The 22,835-nt window shown below is 50.2% G+C and overlaps 1 protein-coding gene across 5 annotated transcripts in view; it reads right to left on the bottom strand.

The window, feature by feature from the left end:
• The window catches only part of ASTN2 (astrotactin 2), an 882,793-nt gene that overhangs the window by 227,004 nt on the left and 632,954 nt on the right, over nt 1-22,835 (bottom strand). For all 5 annotated transcript variants that reach the window (XM_040482114.1, XM_040482112.1, XM_040482113.1 and 2 more), the window contains 3 exons: nt 17,801-17,925; nt 12,978-13,082; nt 9,688-9,867 (listed from right to left, as the gene is read on the bottom strand). In XM_040482114.1, coding sequence (XP_040338048.1) covers nt 9,688-9,867; nt 12,978-13,082; nt 17,801-17,925 — 410 coding nt within the window. The remainder of the gene's footprint in view (nt 1-9,687; nt 9,868-12,977; nt 13,083-17,800; nt 17,926-22,835) is intronic.

Here is a 22,835-nt window from a genome sequence, read left to right on the forward strand (position 1 = left end):
TTCTGTACTCAGGACTGGAAAGAGCTATACCATTAGGCTTTTTGTTTTGGGAAACTGATGGTAATAACAATCATCACTGACTCAACTGCATCTCACAATAATAAATGATAACAATAACAGCTCGCATTTCCTGAGTATTTCTTATATGCCAGGTGCAGTGATTATCACTTTATAATCATTGTTTCTGCTAATTCTGCTAACAATACTGTGAAGCAGGCATCACTATACCCATCTTGAAGATACACTGAGACTCAGCAAATCAAAATGCCTTGCCCTAGTCACACATCTGGCAAACGGGGCAGAAGACTCACATACACCGGGTATGTATGTCGGTATTTGTTGAAAGGTACACCTTTGATAAGGAGGGGGGAACAATGACTGATTTGAGTTCCTACAAGCCAACTCATCACACGACCTCATACCATCTTCATAATACCCTTGATGCTTTCCTAACTATTCCCCAGGTACCTCTGAAACTAGCCCCATGTGTTGACTCCATCGCAGGCATTTGGAGATACAGCCTCGCCCTTGCGCGAGAGGACTCAGCTATGGACAGAGGCAATGGCAGTTTCTCTAACTACTTGGAAGACTGAGGAACGGAGACGTTCCAAGACCTAAAAAAAGAAGCCAGTGGTGTCCCTAAAGAGCACCTGGAGAGATTCAGGCACTGTTGCTGCAAACCGGCCCGAGAGGACTCAGCATTCACCAGGCTTTCCCACACCCCAGATTCACGTCTTGTCCCCTGCAAATCCCTTCTCTACCACCCCAGTCTGGCAAATGCCCACACCCTCCCGGGCTCTGCTGGGACATCTCCTCCAGGAAAGTTCCCAGCCACCCTACGTGGTTAGGGGCCAGTCTCCCAGGCTTGCTTCCTTCACTCCTGACCCTACACACACACACACACACACACACACACACACACAGTGCACACATGCACATGCACATGCTTTCCTTTGTTGCAGCATTTATCAAAAGGGTTGTAACTGTCTATCCACCTGTTAATCTTTCCTATTTGGCTGTGAGCTTCCTGAGAGCAGGGGGTGGGTCTCACTCGCCTTGCAGCCTCAGCACCTGATACAGAGCCTGGCATATCCCAGGAGCTGGACCCACTAGTGGACCCCCTAGTGTGGAAAGATGGACGGGTGAGAAGGTATGAAGGAAGAACAGGAGAGACAGAGCGGCAGGAAACACACCCTGTGCCATGATATCTGTGAGTGAGGCTGCTCTCAGGTTGATGGGTTCTATCTGCTGCTGCCAACCTGGGGAAGGCAAAAGCTTCCCTCCATGCACCAGGGTTCCTTCCAGACCATTCTGTTCTCACTAAGGGGCTGAAGGCAGAAAGAGAACAAAAGCCCCATATTCATCTCCAGGGAAATTCCACGTTCTTAGTGCAGGACTGCTGAGAGAGAAGGGTCCCTTCGGACAGCCCCACTCCCTCAGTCCCTGTATCACCTTCCTGGGAATAGGCCTGTGATAGCAGAACAAATGTGGTTTCGCCCCTGGCCGAATAGAATCAAGGGTAACCAGCTTACAGCAGTATCCATCTTGTATTGTTGCCCTAGGGGGAAGGACAACAGGGGTGGTCTCCAGGGCTTCAGGGGAGGATGTATTTGTGTGTGCATGTGCCCTGAAACAAGAAAATGTGCAGTCTGTCAACCGGTAACTCTGCCATCTCTGAGGATATGGGGGGCTTTGGCAAGCAGGAGACTTTGAATTTTCTCTGAGTTTTCAGGAGGGTGAAGAAAAAAAAAAAACAACGGTGTTAGCTGGTTATTACATTGCAACTATAGGTTCTAACAGATTGCATAAGCAGACCTCAACTTTCCCATCTGTAGAATGGGAACAGCCAGCCCAGATGAGAATAGAGAATGCCTTACACAAGAGTGATTGTTTCTTCCTTTCGTGCCCATGGTAGATGTCGCTCAGTGACCACTGGATTCCTGTCACCAAGCCTGGTCCTGACCCAGGATCTCTTTCCACGAGCATTCCAGGCAGCTACTACCTTTTGATCAAAACCGGCGCATAAGGAGAAGCTCACCCTAGCTGGATGCCTGCCAAGGCCTCTTCCAGCTCTGACGTTTTAGGGTTTGGCTTTGTCTGGCAGTGCTGTGGCTAAGCTAAGACAGAGAATTAAGCTACCAGAGGGGCATTGGTGCATAGAGTACCTCCTCCCCCACCCAAGCTGAGGGCCTAAGTCTTTGCTTCCCTCAGTTCTTCCAGTGGTGGATAAGAGAAACAGAACAGGAGTGCAAACAGCTCCCCTGGGTCTCATGCCAGCCAGCATCTAGAGAGTTCTCTGAGGCCGCCGTGCTATGCACACACAGGGTCTTCATGATTAAAGCAGCCTGGGTTCAAATCCCTGCTCTGCCACACTCCCTGGTGTGAACTCCCTCAGGTCGCCTTACCCTTCTGAGCCTCAGTTTCCTCAAGCACGAAATGCAGATAGCAACGCCTCCCTTCCAGGCCTGTTGTGCGAGGAGTACATTGGATGAAATAATGTATGTGAGAGGGCTCTGTGAGTTGCTCTGCGCCGAGCGCCGCGAAGGATTATTATTCTTGGTACGCACCAATAGGAAGAAGACTAGGGTGTTCCGTTCCAGATGGACTCAATCTAAAGCGGGGAACAAATGCTTTTTTTGGTAATTTCATCTGGTGGAAATGGCAGTCTCATGGGCCTATTTGTGTTTAATGAACCACATCCTGTATCGTCTTTTTGCAAGGCTCTGAGGAGAAAGAAGTGGGTTCCCTCCTCTGGCGTGCTGCAGACTAGCGAGTGAGTGTCCAGCTCTCCCTTAACCTCCCCTGACCGCTCTACCCTCCCCTCTCCCTCAGAGCTAGATGCACCTACAAGTAGCTGCGTCGAAGCCACGGTGCAAGGGGAAGGGAGAGGGGTCCTCAGCCACATCCCACCACCTGGCTGAGACCCTGGCATAGATGGATGTGGACAGGCTCTGATCCCTGACTCCTGCTGTCGTTAAGGAGAGTGAGGCTGCGTGTGACTGAAAGGCAGACGGCCTGGGGCAGATGGGGCCCGAGGAAGGGGCAGTCGGTTGGGGACACAGCAGATCTGGGGGGGCCCTGAGGCCGTGCAGAAGAGTCTGGAAATTAACCTCAGGGCAAAGACACAGCACCTAGGAGTTTTCATTCAAGAAGTGGCATGAAGGAATGTCTGTTTTAGAAACATCCCATGATGGTTGGTTTTATGTGAAATCTTGCCTGAGCCATGAGGTGTCCAGATATTCGGTCAAACACTATTCTAGCTGTGTCTGTGAAGGTGTCTTGGATGAGATAATCAGAAGACTAAAGCAGGCTGCCCTCCCTAATGTGGGTGGGCCTCATCTAATCAGTTGAAGGCCTGACTAGAACAAAAAGGCTGACCCTCCCGTGAGAAGGAACTCCTCCTGCCTGACTGTTTGAGCAGGAATGTCATTCTCTTCCTGCCTTTGGACTTAAACTGAAACATTGGTTCTTTCTGGGTCCCAAGCCCACCAGCTTTGGAATTAGAACTTATACTACCAGCTCTCCTGAATTTCCAGTCCGCTGAACAGATCTTGGATTGAAACTTAGCCTGCACAATAACATCAGTCACATGAGCCAATTCCTTATAATAAATCTGTGTGTGTGTGTGTGTGTGTGTGTGTGTGTGTATCAAATGTATCTTTTACATGAATATTACATATCCATCCAACCAACCATCTTGTTGGTTCCATCTCTCTGGAGAGCCCTGACTGGTCCATGTCCTGAGGGCTGCTATGTGGTTTGGGTTGATGGGGGACAGGAATGGATGCAGGGAGTCCAGGTAGGATGCCAATGCTAGCGTCCAGACAAGTCACGATGGCAACTTGTGACAGAGCGACCGCAGTGAGTTGGAAAGAAAAGGGTAAATTCAAGACCTAACTGGGAATTAAAATGGATAACATTTGTAAAATGGGCGGGGGGAGGGAGAGGGAGATATTAAGAAGGACTCAGCAGGGGCGCCTGGATGGCTCAATCAGTTAAGCGTCCGACTTCTCACAGTTTTTGAGTTCGAGCTCCACATCAGGCTCTGTGCGGACAGCTCAGGGCCTGGAGCCTGCTTCGGATTCTGTGTCTCCCTCTCTCTCTGCCCCTCCCCCACTCACACTCTGTCTCTCTCTGTCTCTCAAAAATAAATAAATGTTAAAAAAAATTAAAAAAAAAAAAGAAGAAGAAGAGGAAGGACTCAGCCTTCTGTCTCCCTTCCCAAGATCCAAACAGATCATGGCACGTTTTGCGAGAACACCGGAAAGTGCTAGGTTGTCTAGGGTGTGGGGAGCAGAGTTTGGGCGGGCAAGGGAGCTGGCATAACAGCAAATACCAGAGGAAAGCTTGGAGGCACAGGTGTGAAGTGGGAGTCATCAATTGTAGGGATGGTGACAGAGTCCCCACAGAGGGAAGGACAGTCCAAGAAGAGGGCCCAGGCCAGGGTCCTGTGCAGCCACACCAACTGGTTTGGCAGAGGAGGATGCAGCAGACAGAGAAAGGAGCCGGCAAGAAGGGAGGTGGCCAACAAGGAAGGTCTGGTGCCATGGAAGCAAACACAGAAAGTGCCTCAAGCAGGAAGTGGTCAACTCTGTCAACTGCTAACACAAGGTCAAGCAAACGGGACCTGAAAAGTGCCCCCGATGATTGAATCTACAGAGAAGTAAACCGGTGCCCAGGCAGGTCTCGGCTCTGAGAACGACTCCTTTCATGTCTGGTTGCTGTCTTTGAAGCAAGCTCCCTCAGGAAACTGAAAGCCCCAGAGAGTTCTCCAGCCCGCATCAGCCCCTTGGCCACAACTGTCCTCACAAAAGGAGGTGACATTTGACTTTCTTTCCCTTCTCCTCCCCCCCACCTCAAACCCTGGGCTGCCTTTCAAACAGCCAAAACTCCTTTAAAGAGGAGTCTAGGAATGCCTCAGCTGACATTCAAAAGTGCATTGTAATTCAAATGGAAATGCAGAAATTCATTCCCTTGGACAGTCTTGGGAAATTATAATAGAGATAAAACATCTTTTAAAGGTGGCACCAGGCATTTATCTGTGAGGACATCTCTATACCATGGACTATCCCAATCTTAACTCAAGAGCAGTATAACCTTCACTGGAAAATGTCCTTTCACAGGGTCACAGAGTCTATAAACTTGGAAAAGTCATATTAATTGCATAAATTTTCTCTTCTACACTTTCTTGGTCTCTCCTTTGGGTATCTGTGTGTGTGTGTATCTTGGTTTGCCTTTGCCTATCTCTCTTTTTTTCTGACTCCTCCTACCTCCTTCAGTTGGTCTGTCTCTGTCTCTCTTTCACACACGCGTGTGCACATGCGCACGTACACACACACACACACACACACGAACGCAGTTACCTGAGCAGACATGGCAACTATGGTGGGGAAGGAATGGGTTGGGTCAAGATGATAATTAGGTGCCCAGCTCAGTGCTAGATGAGTCCATTGATACGCTATGCTTTCATGGGAGCCTGTGTTCTGCATATGAGGAAACTGATCTAGAGAGTGAATCAATTTGCCCAAGAACACACAGCTGGTAAGAGGTAGAGCTTGCATTTGAACCAGAGTCCATCTGATTGCAAAACCTCTGCTTTATCTCCGAATGAGGAAGTCTTTATCCAAGGTAGCCAGGGGATAGATAACTTCATAGAGAGAGTTCTTAATCATGATAAAAGTCTCATGTATCAAGGTCACAGCTAAGCAGAATATGTGAATATCAAGTCAAGGAGTGAAATGGAGGCCCAATTGGGAGAAAGGTAGTTTTTTTAAAATACACACATATCAAGACCACAGCAGTATTTAGTGAAAAGTGAGCTGAGGCAAGAGACTCAAAACTCCATGTGGTCCTTGGGGCACCACCTGGGAGGAGAGGTGAAGGTCAAAGGAAACGGACAGGCTAAGCAGCTTCCACACTAAGCCTGCCGGGGCCTAGAGGGTCCAATGATGATTTTGGCTACTCTGGTTGCCTTCTAAGGTCCAGCTCTTCCTGGCTTCTGACAGGCACCATCTAATTAGCCTGTTCGGTGCTCTGGTCCCCTCCAGACCGGTGAAATGCTGAGCAGACCCACTTGGTGGTAGAAAGCCCCACCTCCCTGCCTAGATCTTCCTAGTCCTGCTTGGCATACCCAGTCCCCCTCTGGAATCAGTGTCACAAGGTGGGTCTGTTACTTTAGCATTCACTTTGCCCTACTGCAGGGAGAGCAATACATAGACCACCCCCTGCCGCTCCCTGCATCACAGCAGATGTTGTTAACTGATCATAATGTTCTTGGCCAATGACTTCAATGAGCTCCATACAGTGGCCTAGACAAGCTACTCCCTAACGGATCAAAACTGGCACATGAAAGGAAAGGTATGGGCCATCACATGATAGTGACTGGGTTCTTTACCATGTGTCAGTCCCTCCCTCTTTCCAGCTATTTACCAGTGAATTAAAAAAAAAAAAAAGTCTACAACAAAAATGGTAAAATGTAGAAAGTCTAAGACAGACTGGTGATGAACAACAGGGGACAGTGCCCACATCTTGTCTACTGCGGTGCCCCTAGGACCTGGTGTGAGGTCTGCCAAGAAGGAACATGTGGGTATTAGTGAATTAAAGAATTAATGCATGATAAATGTGACTTTTTTCTCCCTGTGGAATGTACACTTAGAAGCACTTAGGGGAATAAAATGAACCTCTCATGAGGATATTTTAATCAGGCACATTCACCCCAACCCCCTGGGCTTTCCAGTGATTTCCAGTGGCTGCTTTGTGTCACAGCAGGAGCCAGAGCCCCATGATTAGTAAATCTGGAAAGGCTGGGGCATTTATTTGTAATTTCTGGGGACACAAGATCTAGGGAACACTGTACTCAGGTTGGAATTCAAACACCATCTCATTCACTAACAAACTGTGTGGCCCTGACAAGCCCCTTTTCTTCTCTACGCTCCAGGTGCCCCTTCTTTAAGATAAGGGGTGAGTAGTATCCTTGCTTCCTCTGCCTCCGGGGGTACGTGGGAGAACCAGTGGAACCATACTCTGTGAAGTGCTCTACTCATGTCTGTGCTCGATACCCATGCCCTATTGGGTCTTTTTTCTTGACCTTCTCTTCCAGCCTTGGTCTTTCCAGCCAAGGACAAGCCATCATGTGGAGCTAACCATAGATTTCAAAGACTCCAGGAACCCCTCCACCCCTCCACTCTCTGGTTGGAAGGATATTTGCAGGGATTGTCCTATTATGGTCATACAGGTGCATCACAGGGGGAAGTAAGGGCTCGGTTTACACGTGAGCCAGGAGTTGTGGCCAGGACCAGAAATCCTCAGCTGACGCCCACACGTTTCGCTTTACTTTAAGCTACAGTTTTTCATGTGCTTACTCTATGCCAGACATCTTACCTGTATTATCTCATTTCATTTTCCCAACAGCCCCACAAGGGCATTACTATCTCTCATTTAACAAGTGGGGGCACGGAAACGTAGCAGTTACTTGCCCGAGGTTACCCAGCAGGAGGCTTGCAAGCCTGTCTGTCCGGCTCGGCCCCACACTAGCTCTCCTCTTCCCACAGCTCTGCCGCCAGAGTGATCAGCTTCCAAACCCAGATCCACCCTGACCTGCTTCCCAGGGAGCCCTTGTTTAGCAAGCGCCCATGACACAGAGCTGATGGCTGGGGAGAGAAAGGTTACCTGCTATCTCTGAGCCCAGAGTTCTTTCAATTCTTTGGGGTGTGGGGGGTGGAATCCCCGGCTTCTCAGCCTTCCACTCGCAAACATCACTCCCACATTTAAAAAATAAAACCATTGTGTTTAATGCGCCATCTAGATCACAGCAGGTGGACAGAGAGAGAAACGCACACGTTAGTGTTAAGGTGGCCTCAGCATATTCCTGTGCTCTTCTTAGGGGCAAGCCTGGATGATAGAAGAAGGAAAAGCGCCTCAGCACGGGCAGCCCAGAGAGAAAAACTACCACACCAAGGGTTCCCAGCAAGTCTGTGGCAAACCCGAAGACTCTAGAGTCTTAAAGGGGCCCCCAGATGCCTTTTCAGGCCTCCTCTCTGCCCCCAAACCATCTGACTTGCAACAGAGTCCATGCATTCACCGTATGAGGAGTGGGATTTTCTGGAGTGCAACAGTCCAAGGCCTGGAAGCAGCTGGCGTGGCACTTAGCATGAGACTGCTGTCCCAGGCCCCAAACGCGGGCCGAGGCGAGTTAGTTCGGCGGCCACAGTGAGCGAAGCTTTTTATAAACATAACCTAATTGTATTACTTCAAAGTCCTGAAGCTTATTGCCCTGCTTAATGATGTGTCACGTTATTTATAGGGGAGGACAACGAGACTTCTATTGATTTAATGCACTTCCTTAAAGACCGTCATTGTCACAGCCATAAAACAGAGCTATTCCCAGACAACTCAATTATGTCCCCCGCGTCTATAAACCACCCTGTGGCCCACACAGTTGCACCCAGGAGGCAGGGAGAGGTGAGACCATGGTGGGGGTCTCAAGGCCCCAGGACAGAAGGAAAAGTTCTAGAGATGGCAAATGCAGGTGCAGTGGGGCACCATCCAGTCAGGGAGGAGGGGTGGCATGCAAAACCCTTGATGGGGAGCTTGAAGCACCCCACTTCGTCTTGGCCCACCCAGCGGAGCTCTGTGATGCTAAGCAAGCTTCCTCCTCCCTCTGGGCCTTAGTTTTTCCCAACTGCTAAGCCCAGCGAGACGTGTAAGGTCCCTGGCGGCCCCCACGTTCCGCGGGTTTGAGGGCTACGGCTGATCTGGTTCTTGAGACAGAGCTGAGCCATGTGGCGACGGTGCAAGCACATGTTTAACCTTGCTCCCCACCCTTTCCGTCCATCGTCCATCGAGAGCTCTTCTTTCTCAGTTGATCGATGCTAACAGTAACAAACACTAACAGGAAGCAATTCTCGCCCTGCTACTTATTAGCTGTGTATCTCTGAGCGCTTGACTTGGCACAACTGAGACGCCTTTTCTCCCCTGTGGAATGGGGATGTGAATACACAGGCCTGTTAACATACCTCATTCATGTACGCAATATGCCTGTCTTTCTCAAAATGCTGCTACACAAACTACTACCCTTTAATGTGGGAGGCAGACAAGAACAGCTGAAGTGCCCATTTCATAGGAAGGGAAAACTGAGATGGGAAGGGAATGAAGTTCCCAAGGTGGGGTGGTGGAGACTGGTCTCCTGCATCTGATCTGGGCAGTTCCAACTCTGGTAACGGCTGAGGATTGAAGGGAGATAAGATCTGGTGACCCTCCCTGAGGACAGAAGGCCCTCCGTGGGACAGACTTGAAACTGTGCCCTCAGACACAAAGTGATGGCTGCTAGGCTTCCAAGCAGCCTGGAGAGAAGAAGGGGTCAAGGAGACACCACTCCCACCCCTCTAACTCTTCCCCAACAGTTGTTTCAAGGGGAGAGAGCTGGGAACAAGGAGCCTGCGGGAGAAGACCAGAGTTCTGGAGTGCTGACCACCACCTTGCAGCCTCAGAAAATGCCTGAACTGGAAGAATCCTGAGATATCATCATACGGCCCCTTATAGGGTCAGTGGTACAAGGAAGCCCAGAGAGGGGCGGGGACCACCTAAGGGCACACAGCCTGTACAAGACAGAGCCAGGATTTAGCCTGTAGGAGCCTTACCTCCATACTCCACCCAGCTGCCAACTTCAGCAAGCACTTGCAGGCTTACCTTTCTGATACTGGAGCCACAGCTGCTGCTGGACCTTCTTGCTGGGGAAGTGAATGATACAGGTGAGCTCGGAGCCATAGAGGGCCTCTGCGATGTAGTGGGAGCCGTAGTGCTGGATGAAGGAGAGCAGCTCCTCCCGGCTGCTCTCCCTGGTCAGGATCTTGAGGACGTTGGTGAAGCCTGGACAGAGGAGGAGCAGGGGGAGGTGGTCAGATTTGGGAGGCCAATGGCTGCCAAACCGTAAGTGGCAGGGGGCTCTTTCCAGCCAGGTTTGGTGCCTTAACCCTCACCACCGCATCAGCCTGCTGGCTGCACTGGTCTGAACATACGCAACAAGTTCCCTTTTGCTCACACGGCAAAGGTTGGTCCCTCTGGTAGACCCACAACTGAGAGGGGAACAACCGCAGAGTAAGGCCAAAAGCCTGGCGACCTAGATCACGGGACCTGAAAGTCATGATCAGGAAATCAAAGTGGATGTCTGTCCCGAGCAACTAATGTGTACCAAGCACACTGCTCACTGTTTCGCCCACTTTGTCCAATTTAGTTTAGGCCCCAACAGGGCACCCCCCGCTGTGTACGTGAGCAAGTCAAATCTCAGACTATAAATCATTTCCTTGGTCTTCCAGCCAGAGGAGCTAGGATTCCCAGCCCCTTCTGCTCTCACTGCAAAGCATATGCACTTCCCGCGGCATCCAGTCACCCAGGGCTTGAACTCTCCATGGCTGGAGCCCCGGGGCTGCACTGGCCTAGGCTCAGCAGATACTCTGCATGCTAAGATTTGATCCCTGGCTTAGCTTCCTGTAACACTACTTTCCCTTCTGCCTCTGCCTTTGCCTTCCCAAAACAGTGGTATGTTCTCTCTCCTGACATGGCCAAGGGCTTCCTTTGCTGCTCTACTGTCCTTAGTCCTGTGCCAAAGAGACCTAGGTCCTCAGTGCCCAGCATGGTGCCTGCACAGCAATCACTCAGCAACTGCTGTCCCCACCCCCCCCCCCCACCTTCCCCTGGCAGGCAGGTCACCAAGCTGTGCTTCCAAGAGCCTTAAGTCCTGCGTGGGCTCCTTCCTGCTACTAGATGACCAGTCCAGTGACCTTACCTGGTATTCCAGGCCTCCAAGGGCATCTCCCATGAGCCACCTACACCAGGCTTTACATCCAGCCAAATCAGCCTTCTGATTTCTCCTAAATGTGACCTGAGATCTCCACCATCCTTTCTTCACGTACATCCCCCGACACAAAACACCCATACACATTCACACCACCACCCACCTGGAATGGCCTCCCCACTTCTTCCCTATGTCCTCCCTGCGCACGAAGTCGCCGTCACCCCCACCCTCCCAAGAAACCATTCACAGAGTCCTGGCCAGCCGCACCTACACTCTGCACCGCCAGGGGGCGCCACCTTGACCACAGAAGCTAGTCCACTCGTCTTTGAGTCTGGAAACGCGTCCTTCCCCACCCCCGCCCCACCCACCCCGGTACAGGGCACAGGTCCTGGGACAAGGCGGGGACACCAACCACCATTCTTCCAAGAGCAGTGGATTCTGTGCCTCATGAAAGTACAATGTAAAACAGCAAGCAAGCCCTTCTCCAACAGTAGAAATGAGCTGCAGTTTGCCAACACTTGATTTACAAGGGGTTCCCAGGAGCATCATTATTGATTAATTAAAGCTGATACACCTTTGTAGTTTTAACACAAACATCGCAGTCTCATTCACAAGTGCCGTGCAAGAGTGTGGGTGGTAGGGAAAACAGAAACATGCCTCAAAAGAATGGCTGTTTGATTAGGACAACCCCTCTCCATCAATCTGTTCACTCATACAACTGGGTAATTAATGCAGCAGTGCTAATGATGAGATCATTTCTCTTAAACAATAAATAACAACACCATGGAGATGACCTGTGGCTCTTTATCCAGGCAGACAAAACTGTAATCAAATCCCTGCTCTGCTCCTGTTCGGCCACTTACTAGTGTGACCTTGGGCAAGTTACTTAACCTCTCTGACCCTCAGTTTCCTCATCTGGAAAAAAATGGGATAAATAATGCCTTCCTTGCAGGACTGATAGAAGTCCTAAGATAAAAAAAAAAAAAAATCATTAGAAAGGACTTAGCCAACATCAGCAATAATCACTATTTGTACTTCCCAGATGGGAAAGTCCCCTGATTCCTAGACTAAAAGAGTTCCGTGTTGCTCGTGAACAACGTGATATTGAAAAAGATAAGAAAAGATGTGGCAGTAAGTAGGAGACACAGGGACAATCATTCAGTGGCAGCGTTATGAGTAACAGCCGGGGTAGAAAACCCCATCTTTCCAGAAACTTTCATTCACTCTGAATTTTCCAGTTTTCCTTTTTTTTTTTTTTTTTTAATTCCTTTATCAAACAAGAGTGCCAACAATGTGTTGATTCTCTGTTAGTTACAGAGAATACAATAGAGGATACAGGAAAGAACAGGGCCTACACCCTACCCACAGTTCTTGGGTCAGGGGAGAAGACAGACAAGACTCAGATATGCATCTAGCACTTGTTAGTGCTTTAATACAGGTGCTCACAGGGAATATCCGGAGTTACTCTGAGGGGAATGGAGAACACAGGAGGGGTCTTGCAGCACTGCACGATGTGTTCCCTGGGCCAGGAGATCCAGACAGAGGGAACAGCATGTGCAAAGGCACAGAGGCATGAAAGAACATGGCCCATTTTGAGAACTATAAACTGTGCCTCATCAACTGAAACACAGGGTTTGTGCAGGTAGAGCATGGGCAGTATATGTGCCCGTGTGTTTCAGGGGTATGTGTTATTGCTGTCTAGGAGTTGGACAGGAAAGGAAATCATCCAGGAGAGACCAGAGGAACCAGTGCCTCAGAAGAATTTATAATCCACAGGCCTGACATACACAGAACATAATTGTGACAGATTGTCATTTACCCCATCTCCCACTCACCCTTCCTCACACTGCTATGATACCCCTTCCTCCAGGAAGCCTCTCGGACTCCTCAGAGCAGACAGCTCCCTCCTCTGGGGCACTGCTGCCCCACTGTTGCATTGAACCGACTGAAACGTAAGGGTCTCACTGTCTGTCTGCTTGTCTGCCCCCCCTCCCTGTGGGCTCCTCCATGGCAGGGAGGGCATGGCCTCATTCCCTCAGCATCCCCAGTGCCAGCCCAGGGCCTGGCACCCCCTAAGCCGTTGGGCACATGTGCTGAATTGCACCAAGCCCCCTGCCCCCTAAGCCCTTGGGCACACGTGCTGAATTGCACCAAGCCCCCTGGCTGCCTGAGAGGTGGTCCTCACCTGCCGAGAGGGTGATGGTGCTGAGCTTCACGCGGTACAGGTTGCTTCGGACCCGCCACTGCTGCACCATAGGGTAACCCATGGCCTCGTCATACCTGATGTCTCCTGGGGGACAGAATAAGAAGGGGAGGTCAGCACTTAGAGAACACTCACCAAAACCCCCAGCCTGCAGCCCTGCTGTGTAATGGCCCCTTCTAAATAGGCAGATGCTCGCCTTGGCGTGCGGGCTCTCACTGGGGCCAACAGCTTTATCTGGATCTGCCTCCAGGCCTCTTCCTGGCCTCTGATCTCAACCCCAATCCTGCTTTTTCTCTGCCCAACAGCTTATAAGCAAGCAAAAGCAGATTTATGATTCCACGTAATCCTGCTGGCACCTTGCCATGGGAAATTAGACATCTCAGTGCCTCGGTTTCCCCACTGATACTACGGCTACCTATGCCGACCTTACTTCACAGATGCCTCGGGAGACTCAAATAAGATAACAGAAGTGGAGTCCTGTGGGAACCTGTCAATGCTGTACGTGCAGGCACAGGGTCAGTGACCACAGCCCGTCGTCTGCGTATCACCTATGGCTGCTTTCACAGGATGACAGCTGTTCTCAGCAGGTGCCACGGAGCTCCCTGTAGAGCCTAGCACATTCACTATCTGGCTCTTTCTGTTGGCTGACCCCTGTTTGGACCACTGTTTTCTAACATGGAAACATGGGGTGAACATCGGTATCACATAAGACACACATGCACATACATAAAGGCTCACATTTCAAGTAAGACCGAACTAAATGAAATTAAGCAAGATTTTAAAAACTCTGGGTAATTTCTGGGGCACTTGGGCAGCTCAGTCGGTGAAGAGACCGACTTTGACTCAGGTCATGACCTCAAGGTTGGTGAGTTAGAGCCCCACATCGGGCTCTGTGCTGACACCTCGGAGCCTGGAGCCTGCTTTGGATTCTGTGCCTCCCTCTAACTCTGCCCCTCCCCCACTCACACTCTGTCTCTCTCTAAAAACTAAATAAGCATTAAAAAGAATTTTTTTTTAATCTGTATAATTTCTTGGCACCTTGACTAAATTAACATGCATTCTAGAGCTCTAGGAAGGTAGCAGTGTGGGTACTGTACTACTTAAGGTAGCATTTTGCAAACTTTGTTGACCAAGGAATCCCATTTTCGTAGAGGGTTCACTGGAACTCATGTTCCATAGAATGCATTTTGGAAAACACAGGTATAGACAAAGAATAAACAAAGATGAAACCAAAACACTGTTAGCAAATGGTTAACTCTAGGTGGTGGGTGTATAAACGATTCTTGTATTCTGATTTATATCTATTTGCATTTTCTAAACTTTCTGCTCTTAGCACTGAAAACTCTCTTATTTTTTAATCAGGAAAAAAATACATGGAAAAGAAATGCTAGTCACATCAGCAGTTAATATTATTGTTGTTATGTATCCTCTGCAAATGGCAGGCACATTTTCTGTCCTTTTCTCTTGTCCCCTGGTGAGGAGGCACTTAAAGAGATATCTGATACCAAGATTAAAATGAGAATCTCATTGGAACCAATGATTTCTTCCTGGACATTACTGCAGTATTAAAGTTGTCCATTACTGTCAACTTTTTTTTTTTTCCTCCTTAGCCTTTTCAGGAATAACATAATTTTTTTTCTGAAGCTTTCATTTTAAAGTAAAATATTCATGATCTCCAAATATATGTCTACTGGAGCGGGGTTGTTTTGTGATAAATATGTCCTCTCTGTTTATCTGCTCTGCCTGTCCTGTCCTTCCTCTGGAGAGGCTGCGAAGAGAAGGAGAATGGGTGGGGGTGGGGGATGAAGGAGAGGCTGTGTTTTGAGTCAGGCAGGAGCAAACAGTCTGCACAGGAAGACTAGGCACCTGCATCCTGGTAGCCTCTGCCCCATCTGTTTGCGCCCATCCTGATTCAGAACAGGCTTGGAGTGGGGATTGGCGACGGGGGCCCATCTTCAAGAGAGGGAGGCAAAGCATCTGAATGCAGGTTGTGGACACAGTTCATTCACTGGATGACATGGCGTCCAAAGGGAAAACAAATGCTACATCTTTTGATTATCATGAAACTTATGAAGCCATCATTTTTTGCCTCTCCCCACATTGTTGGACCTCCCCATAGTCGTTATTATCGCTCTGCCCTTCACTTCCCTCCATCTCTGGTCCTTCCTGGAGTCCAGCCTGGAATACAAGCTCCTCTAGTGGAGTGTTAGCTTCTTGAGGTCGAGGAGATGTTTTGTTTTTTTTTTTAATGTTTATTTATTTATTTTGAAAGAGAGAGAGAGAGAGAGAGAGAGAGAGAGAGAAAGAGAGAATCCCAAGCAGGCTCTGCGCTGTCAGCACAGAGCCTGATGCAGGGCTCCAACTCCCAAACCTGGAGATCATGACCTGAGTGGAAACAAGAGTCAGGTGCATAACCGACTAAGCCACCCAGGCACCCCAAGGCCATGGTCTTTATTATCTGCACTCCTGCAGAGCCAAGAACAGAGCCTGGACCATAACAGGCTCTCAACAAACACACACTTACTGGCTCACTTGCTCACTTGCATCCTATACCCAATCATAAGGGTATGGCTCATCCTTGGTCCTTACTCATCCTTGACCTCCATTTTATCTGACTCTATCCTAGATCCCCACCAAAAGATGGGCTTTTTCCTGGTAAGTTTTGTTGTTGTTGTTAACTCTAGAAATATAACAGTTCCCTTATTAGGATGCCTCCAGAGATCCTCATGTCAAAACAAACAATCCTAATAATTTGTACCACTAATAAAGAAGCACAGTGCACCAAGCATTTTACACCTACGATCTCCAGTACTCACCACGGTGCTGAAGAATAGTTCTTACATCCCATATCTCAGAAGAAGAAACTGAGGCTCAGAGAGGGAAACGCCCAAGGACACACAGGTCAATGCCTGTGCTTTTCCATTAAAGAACAGCCCCTCCCCACAGACCATGGTGATGTCTGCTTTAAGGGGTGGTGAACTCCCTGTGACTGAGAGTATCCAAGAGGGATCATTACTCAGTGGAGATATTACAGATCTGATCTCTTCATTGGTAAGGAGGACTAGACGAGATGCCCCTGACAGTCTCGGTCAGCTCTGACATCCTATGATCTTATGAAAATCTAAAATTAAGGAAGGCACAGCAGTTTTTAGACAGATTTTACAAAGCATTTTTAGATATATGATTTCATCTGATCTACATCTGGGCTCTTTTTGAAGTAGGACAGGTCAGGAAGGTGATGTAGGATAGTGGATACGGCATCAGCTGTGGAGTCAACACCCACTGGGCTTAAATCCTGACTCGACTGTGGACTAGTCATGTGGCCTTGGACCAGTTAAATGAGTTCTCTAATCAGAAAGAAATCCTGTGCCCTTGAAAGGGGACAATGACCCTTGCAGGGTTACAGAGATGAAGACGTGCGCAGTGTATGGCCCCTGGAGACCTGAAGCACACATGACTTGGGTCCTCTGCTCCGTCCATGCCACTTTATTGGAAAGGCTGTGGAGGTTCCAAGGGCTTGCACGTGGTAGAGGGGGCTAGGAACCAAAGTTGGCCACACTGCGTGGTCTTCCTTGGGGGACAGTTTCCTTCTCAGTGAGAGGGTGCAATCACCTGTGAGGATGACCATTCTCTGCGGGCAGTGGTTGAGATCCCCAACTACTGTATCACAAAAGCAGAACCAGGGCCTGTACATATTAGGGAAGTCCCTCCAAAAAGGGTAGGAGAGGACCTGGGAGAAGATGAGGGGGAGCAGAAGGGCATCCTGGGTGGGACAGAAGATACAGAGTCCCAGGAGAGCCTGCAGAAGAGGGGGACAAGGAGAGGGAGGGGTGGGGGTTGGGGAGCTGCAGAGCAGAGTGAATAGGGCAGAAGACCCAGGGCGGTGGAACCTGGTTCTCATCCTGGTAGGCGTGCTCTGTGACCTTGGGCTGATCCCATCACCTTTCTGAGTCTAGATTCTTCATCTGTATAATGGGGAAAATAATACCCACCCCACAGGATGGCTCAGCGCCCATATTCAAAATCAAGTTGTGTAACAAATGCTTTCAAGTGAGGGAGACTCCTGGTAGAGAGGGCCAGTGATGTTACTTTAGCACGATTTAAAAATAAACCTAGTGAGGGGCGCCTGGGTGGCGCAGTCGGTTGGGCGTCCGACTTCAGCCAGGTCACGATCTCGCGGTCCGTGGGTTCGAGCCCCGCGTCAGGCTCTGGGCTGATGGCTCAGAGCCTGGAGCCTGTTTCCCATTCTGTGTCTCCCTCTCTCTGCCCCTCCCCCGTTCATGCTCTGTCTCTCTCTATCCCAAAAATAAAAATAAACGTTGAAAAAAAAAATAAAAATAAACCTAGTGAAATAAGCTAGACGCAGAAAGACAAATACTGCACGATCTCGCTTTTATGTAGAATCTGAAAAAGCCGAACTCATAAAAGCAGAGAGTAGAATGGTTGAGGGTCAGGGGGAAATGGAGAGACACTGGTCAAAGGTACAAAGGTACATTATGTGGGATGAATAAATTCTGCGGATCGAAGGCACAGCACGGTGCCTAGAGTTAGCATACTTGAAATTTGCTAAGAGAGTACGTCTTGGCCCAGATCAGAGGCTGGAGTCTCAGGGAATCCCCCTAGCTCTGCACAGACCATAGCAGAAGTCTCCCCTTCCCCTCCCCCCCCCCAAATGGCAGGTCCCTTTTGCACTCTGTCTCTCATGAAGGAGGAGGCCCGTCTTGGACGTGCTGAGGACTGACAGGCACCCAGAGAGCAGGTGTGCGGTCAGAGCGGCGGGGAGGGGTGTGGCATGTGCGGCTTACCAGTGAGCAGCTGGAGGTCTGGGAGGGGCTCGGAGAGGACCCCCCGGCACTGCTCCTCCACCGGCAGTGGGATCACCAACAGCCCATCGGCCAGCTGGGGGAAGTCCTTGATGAAGTTGTTCTCCCTGTGGAGAGGAGCAGAGAGACCGCCAGAATGAGAACGTGGAGGCTGCTGGGGGCTGCAGGGTAGGAGGGCCGGGCTCTTGTAGTCAGATCAGAGAGACTCTCGAGTGGGCGGCTGTCCTTGCCCTTCGCCTCTGGCTCCCCGAGTCCCGGCTCAGAGCACGCGGTGCTAATCACAGGCTCTAGACTCCTGCAGGCTAGGGCTCGAGTCCTGGTCCGCCATCCACTAGATGCACAATCCCAAGGAAGCTACTGTTCCACCCAGAGCCTCAGTTTCCTTGCTATGAAGTGAGATCTCAGGGTTGTTGTAAACACTTAATGGGATAAAGCTGCCAATTGCTTAAGACACCGTCTGAGGCTCTACAAACTGTGTATTTGGCTGCTAAACATCTCCTCGCATAAGCAATGACAGTGGTGAGCTAGAATGTGAGGGAACTGGGGACAGCCTGGAGTGCTTGGAGGAACAGGGGAAGGGTTGAGCTGCAGAAAGGAAGGCTGCAAAGAATGGGTGTGAGTGTGCTCAAGTGGAAGTGTCCTAAGGCATCTTTTGGACCACACGCCTCCTTTTACAGATGGGGAAACTGAGGCCTAGAGAAGGGGAGCGACTTGCTCCCAGACCCACCCCTCCCCACTCTCCCCACCCAACTCCAGGCTCATGCTCTTTCTCCTGCCCTGGTTTCATCAGATGCCTCTATTCCTTCCTTGCAGGGCCATTGCAGGGAACAGAAGACAGACCTTGGGGGACTGAACCCTGAACAGAGGTAGTCTTTTGGGCAGGCGGGGTACTAACAGTGCATCCCATGGGGGGGGGGGGCTTCAATCTTTCATGCAACAGACCTGCCTAACGCTAGAACAGCTTGCCAAGCCAGGTGGTGAGCTTCCTGTTCTTGAGAGTGTGCAAGCAGGGAATCTGACAGCCACTTGGCACGGATGGTATTAAAATCTGACATTTGAGGTCCCTCCGTATTCAGAAAAGCTCAGAATCTGAGACACTAATCACAATCTGGAGAGGAGAAGGAGGAGGAGGGGGAGGAGAAGAAGAAAAGGAGGAGGGTGTTTATCACTTCACTGTGCCCCCTGGAAAGGGCAACTTTGAAATGAAAATCAGGAAGAGGAAAACAAAGATAGGGATGCCAAGGCAATGCCTTTGAAGCCTCGATCTCTTGAGCAGTTCAAAAGCAGCTGTACAAACGTGGGGGCAGGGCTGGGTCACTTCCTGTCTGTACTCCCTGTCCCCGCTGTGCACCTCACCCTCGGCACCTGTGAAGCCCCCCCAACGATTCATTCATGTAGGGAACCCCTCCCCTGTATCTCGACCCCTGAGGAGTCCAGGGTAAGAGACGTTAGCCCCTTTTTCAACATACTCAGCATTGCCAGTATCTTCGTCATCATCATCTCTCACATTGTGTCCAATCCTCAGAATTTGCTAGGGTCTGGCTAAGTGCTTTACATACATTTTATCACTTAACGTTCACAGCAACCCCACAAGACAGTTATGATTACATTCTTTTCCCAGATGATCAAAACACGGGGTGCAGAGTGAAGAGGTGGTGGGTGTTGGGGTTTGAACCCAGGTCTGTTGATTGCACACTTGGGAAAGTTGGCAGCTGGGCCTGGGAGTGTCTGCTGAGCACGTGTGTGCATGACAATGAGTTTCTAGGTCCACGCTGGTGCACTGAGGCATGCTATTTTGTGTGCCTGTGTGGGCGTACCCCTTTCTGTCTCGGGAGCTATACTTGTTTAAGTCTATGCATGTGCCGTGATCGTGGCTTCCACCTAGGTGTTTGTGGTTGGCGTATGATCTGTTTGAAAGCCTGGGTGTGTGGAACAGCCATGCAAATAGAAAAAGAGGGACTTCTGGGGCGATGGGAGTGCCCCTAAAGGGGCACGTTAACACTCGCCAGGGTCTGAGGGCCTAAGTTTCCTTCTGTGTCCCTTGTGAGGTGGCCTGTGGTGATACAGATCTCCCCACAAAGATACGGCAGGGTGGAGGGTGTCTGCATGCCCAGGTCAGCTGAGCTCACACTCTGGGTGGAGCCCTGAGCTGGGCCGAGAGATTTAGAGAGATCGGATTCTCCCCCACTTTTCTAGATCTTCCCAGCCTAGTGGGGGAGACGACAAATGAGCCATGTGGAGCAGCCACTGGGGCCCAGTGATCAGGAATTCTGGGTGGGCTGGATGCTTCTGGGACCCATCTCCACAGGACCCAAGCACCTGTTTCAAGCGTAGGTATGGGCACGAGTGAGAAGATGCCAGCGGCTCTGGAGACTGGGCTCCAGTTCTGCCCACACCACACCTCACTGCTTAACCTAGAGCAAATCGCTCAAACTTCAGATTTCCCATCTGTAAAGTGAGGGTCAGAAAAGCTTTTCAATCTGCCTTAATGAGAAACAGCAATAGACAATAAGAATAACCTTTTATTGAGCACCTACCACGCACCAGGCACGGTTCCAGGTACATTTATCTTCTCCCAACCCTATGAGGTCGGTGCTGTTAGGACCCTCACTTCAGAGGCTGAACAGATGAAGCACAACACAGTTGGAGATCCCAGGTGGTCTGGCCCCAAGGCTCCCAGTCCTCACTTCTGCTCAGGTGCAGGGAACTGTCAAAGCCAGCAGAGCAGTAGCGCCCCTGGGTACACTGAGCCCAGACAGGCCACGGCCAAGAGAAGGAGTGTGCTGCTCGTTACGACTTGACCGAACCAGCTGCTCTGGTCTCCATGTGACCTCACCCATCTTCACTGCATCGCCATGAGCTGGGTGCTCACTCAGCCAATGCAGAAGTAGAGGCTCTGAGGCGTGCAGTACCTTCCAGAACTTACACAGAGTGCACTGGAGAAGAGGGATCTGAAAGCAAGCTTATGTTTTCTCACTTTACCATCCAGGGTCTCCATCTTCTCTGGCACTGCTTTTAGAGACAGAGACAGAGACACCCTCTTCACTCCACATCCCTCTGCCTTCTGTGTAAGCCAGGCTTCACTCGGTGGGTAGATCTGACCCCACAGGGACAGTGAAAGGCAGCCTCGGGATGGTGGGGTGGAGGTGGGGGGGCTCATATGCTCTGTGTTCCTAGAGGAAGGTTTTCTCCCAAAGCTTTGGGGAAGCAGGGAGGATGTTGAGGAAGCACGTGAGGAAGAAGGGGAAGGTGCAGGGGTGGGAGATCGAAGGCCAGTGTGAAGGCTGGGAGGGAGGGAGGCAGGGGCGAAGCAGGGGATGGTAAGACCAAGGTCTGTCCCTCAGAAAGGGGCCCCTTTGCCGCCACCGCCTGGGGATGGCCACAGTCCTGCGTGGCCGTTGCCAGCAGAGGGCGCCCAGGGCTTTCACATCTCCTGGGCTCTCTCGGGAGGTACAAAAACTCAGATGGGAAGAGCAGGCACCAGGAAGTTCCCCTGGGCCCAGAACCGCAGACAGAACCCAGACGGCTGCTTCAGAATCCACCCACCTGCAAAAGGGACGCGGGAGGTCGGCGGGGTGCTGGTTAAATTCAATTGCCAGAAAGTGAATTCTGATTCTCATAGCTTGTGTGTATGTGTGTGTGTGTGTAGAAAAACAAAAACAAAAACAAAAACAAACAAACAAACAAAAACTGCAAGGCAACTGATCCCAAAGATAGGAAGATAGGAAGGAGAATGAGTAATACTTATCGATCATATTTGTTGATCATCAGCTATGCCCTAAATAGTGTGTGCACGTGTGTGTGTGTGTGTGTGTGTGTGTGTGTGTGTGTGTGTGTGATTTTAACCGCATGAGACCTCTAGGAGACAAGTAGTATTACCCCCATCTTGTAAATAAAGAAATGGGCCCTCAGGGAGGTTAAGGAACCTGTCCCACATGTCCACAGTTAGGAAGCTGGCAGGGGCCAAGACCACTTGTAGCCAACGGGGAGGTTCCCAGCTTAGTGCTTTGCACTTGGTAAACACCTGCCCAATGGATCAACCCAAAGCCCATGCTCTTGATCCCTGGTATAACCTGAGATCAGTCAGTTCTGCCCTTTTACCACCAGAGTGGATGCTCTCTCGTGCCCACGGGTGCGTCTGTATGTGTACGTGAGTGGATGTCATGTTTCAAACTGGGACAGGGTCACAGTTTCTTTAGACAAGTATCTCCCCCCAAATATCCATGAATCAATCTCAGCTGATACTATATGAAAATACTTAATTAATTTTTTAAGCTTTTTTAAAATTTATTTTGAGAGAGAGTGCTGAAGGGGCAAAGAAAGAGGGGGAGAGAGAGAATTTCAACCAGGCTCCGCACTGACAGTGCGGGACTCGAACTCGCCAACCGTGAGATTGTGACCTGAGCGGAAATCAAGAGCTGGTTGCTTAACTGACTAAGCTACCCAGGCACCCCTGGAAATGATTAATCAACTTTTAAAAATAGTAGATCCTGGGCTCTGGGCACTCAGGAGGGCCCTGGAGGTACGAGATCTCACTTGTTCCACATTTATTAGGGTCTCTCAAGTTTCAGGGACTGCTCTGCACACCGGGGCCCAGCAGGAAACAGGGAGGTGCCTCCATTCACAAGGATCAGAGAGAATGCAAGGCATGTAGGAAGGTCTGAAAGGTCTTCGAAATCTAGCCTCTGCCTACCTCCTGCCTTATGTTTTGACCCCTGTCCCCTGGTCTGCTGTTCACCAGCCGCACTGACCGCCCTTAAGTTCCTCTTACAGGGCATACTCACTTCCTACAAAGGGCCCACTGGGGGTTTGCCCTCTCTCTGGAAAGGTCCCTGCCCCGTGCGCCTGGCTATCACCTGCTTATCATTCGGGCTACGCATTACTGCCAGGACTGTTCTCCTGTTATGCTATCCCATAGTATCTTTCCTTCCATGAAGAGCTTCCCAACTCCTACCCGTAGATGTGCTCCCGGGGACCTTCCTTGAGACCTACCCTGCCTGTTAAACTGTGAGCTCCA

This window comes from Herpailurus yagouaroundi, unplaced genomic scaffold (assembly GCF_014898765.1).
Source record: "Herpailurus yagouaroundi ecotype Mexico unplaced genomic scaffold, PumYag 160, whole genome shotgun sequence".
In the NCBI taxonomy this organism is placed as follows: domain Eukaryota; kingdom Metazoa; phylum Chordata; class Mammalia; order Carnivora; family Felidae; genus Herpailurus; species Herpailurus yagouaroundi.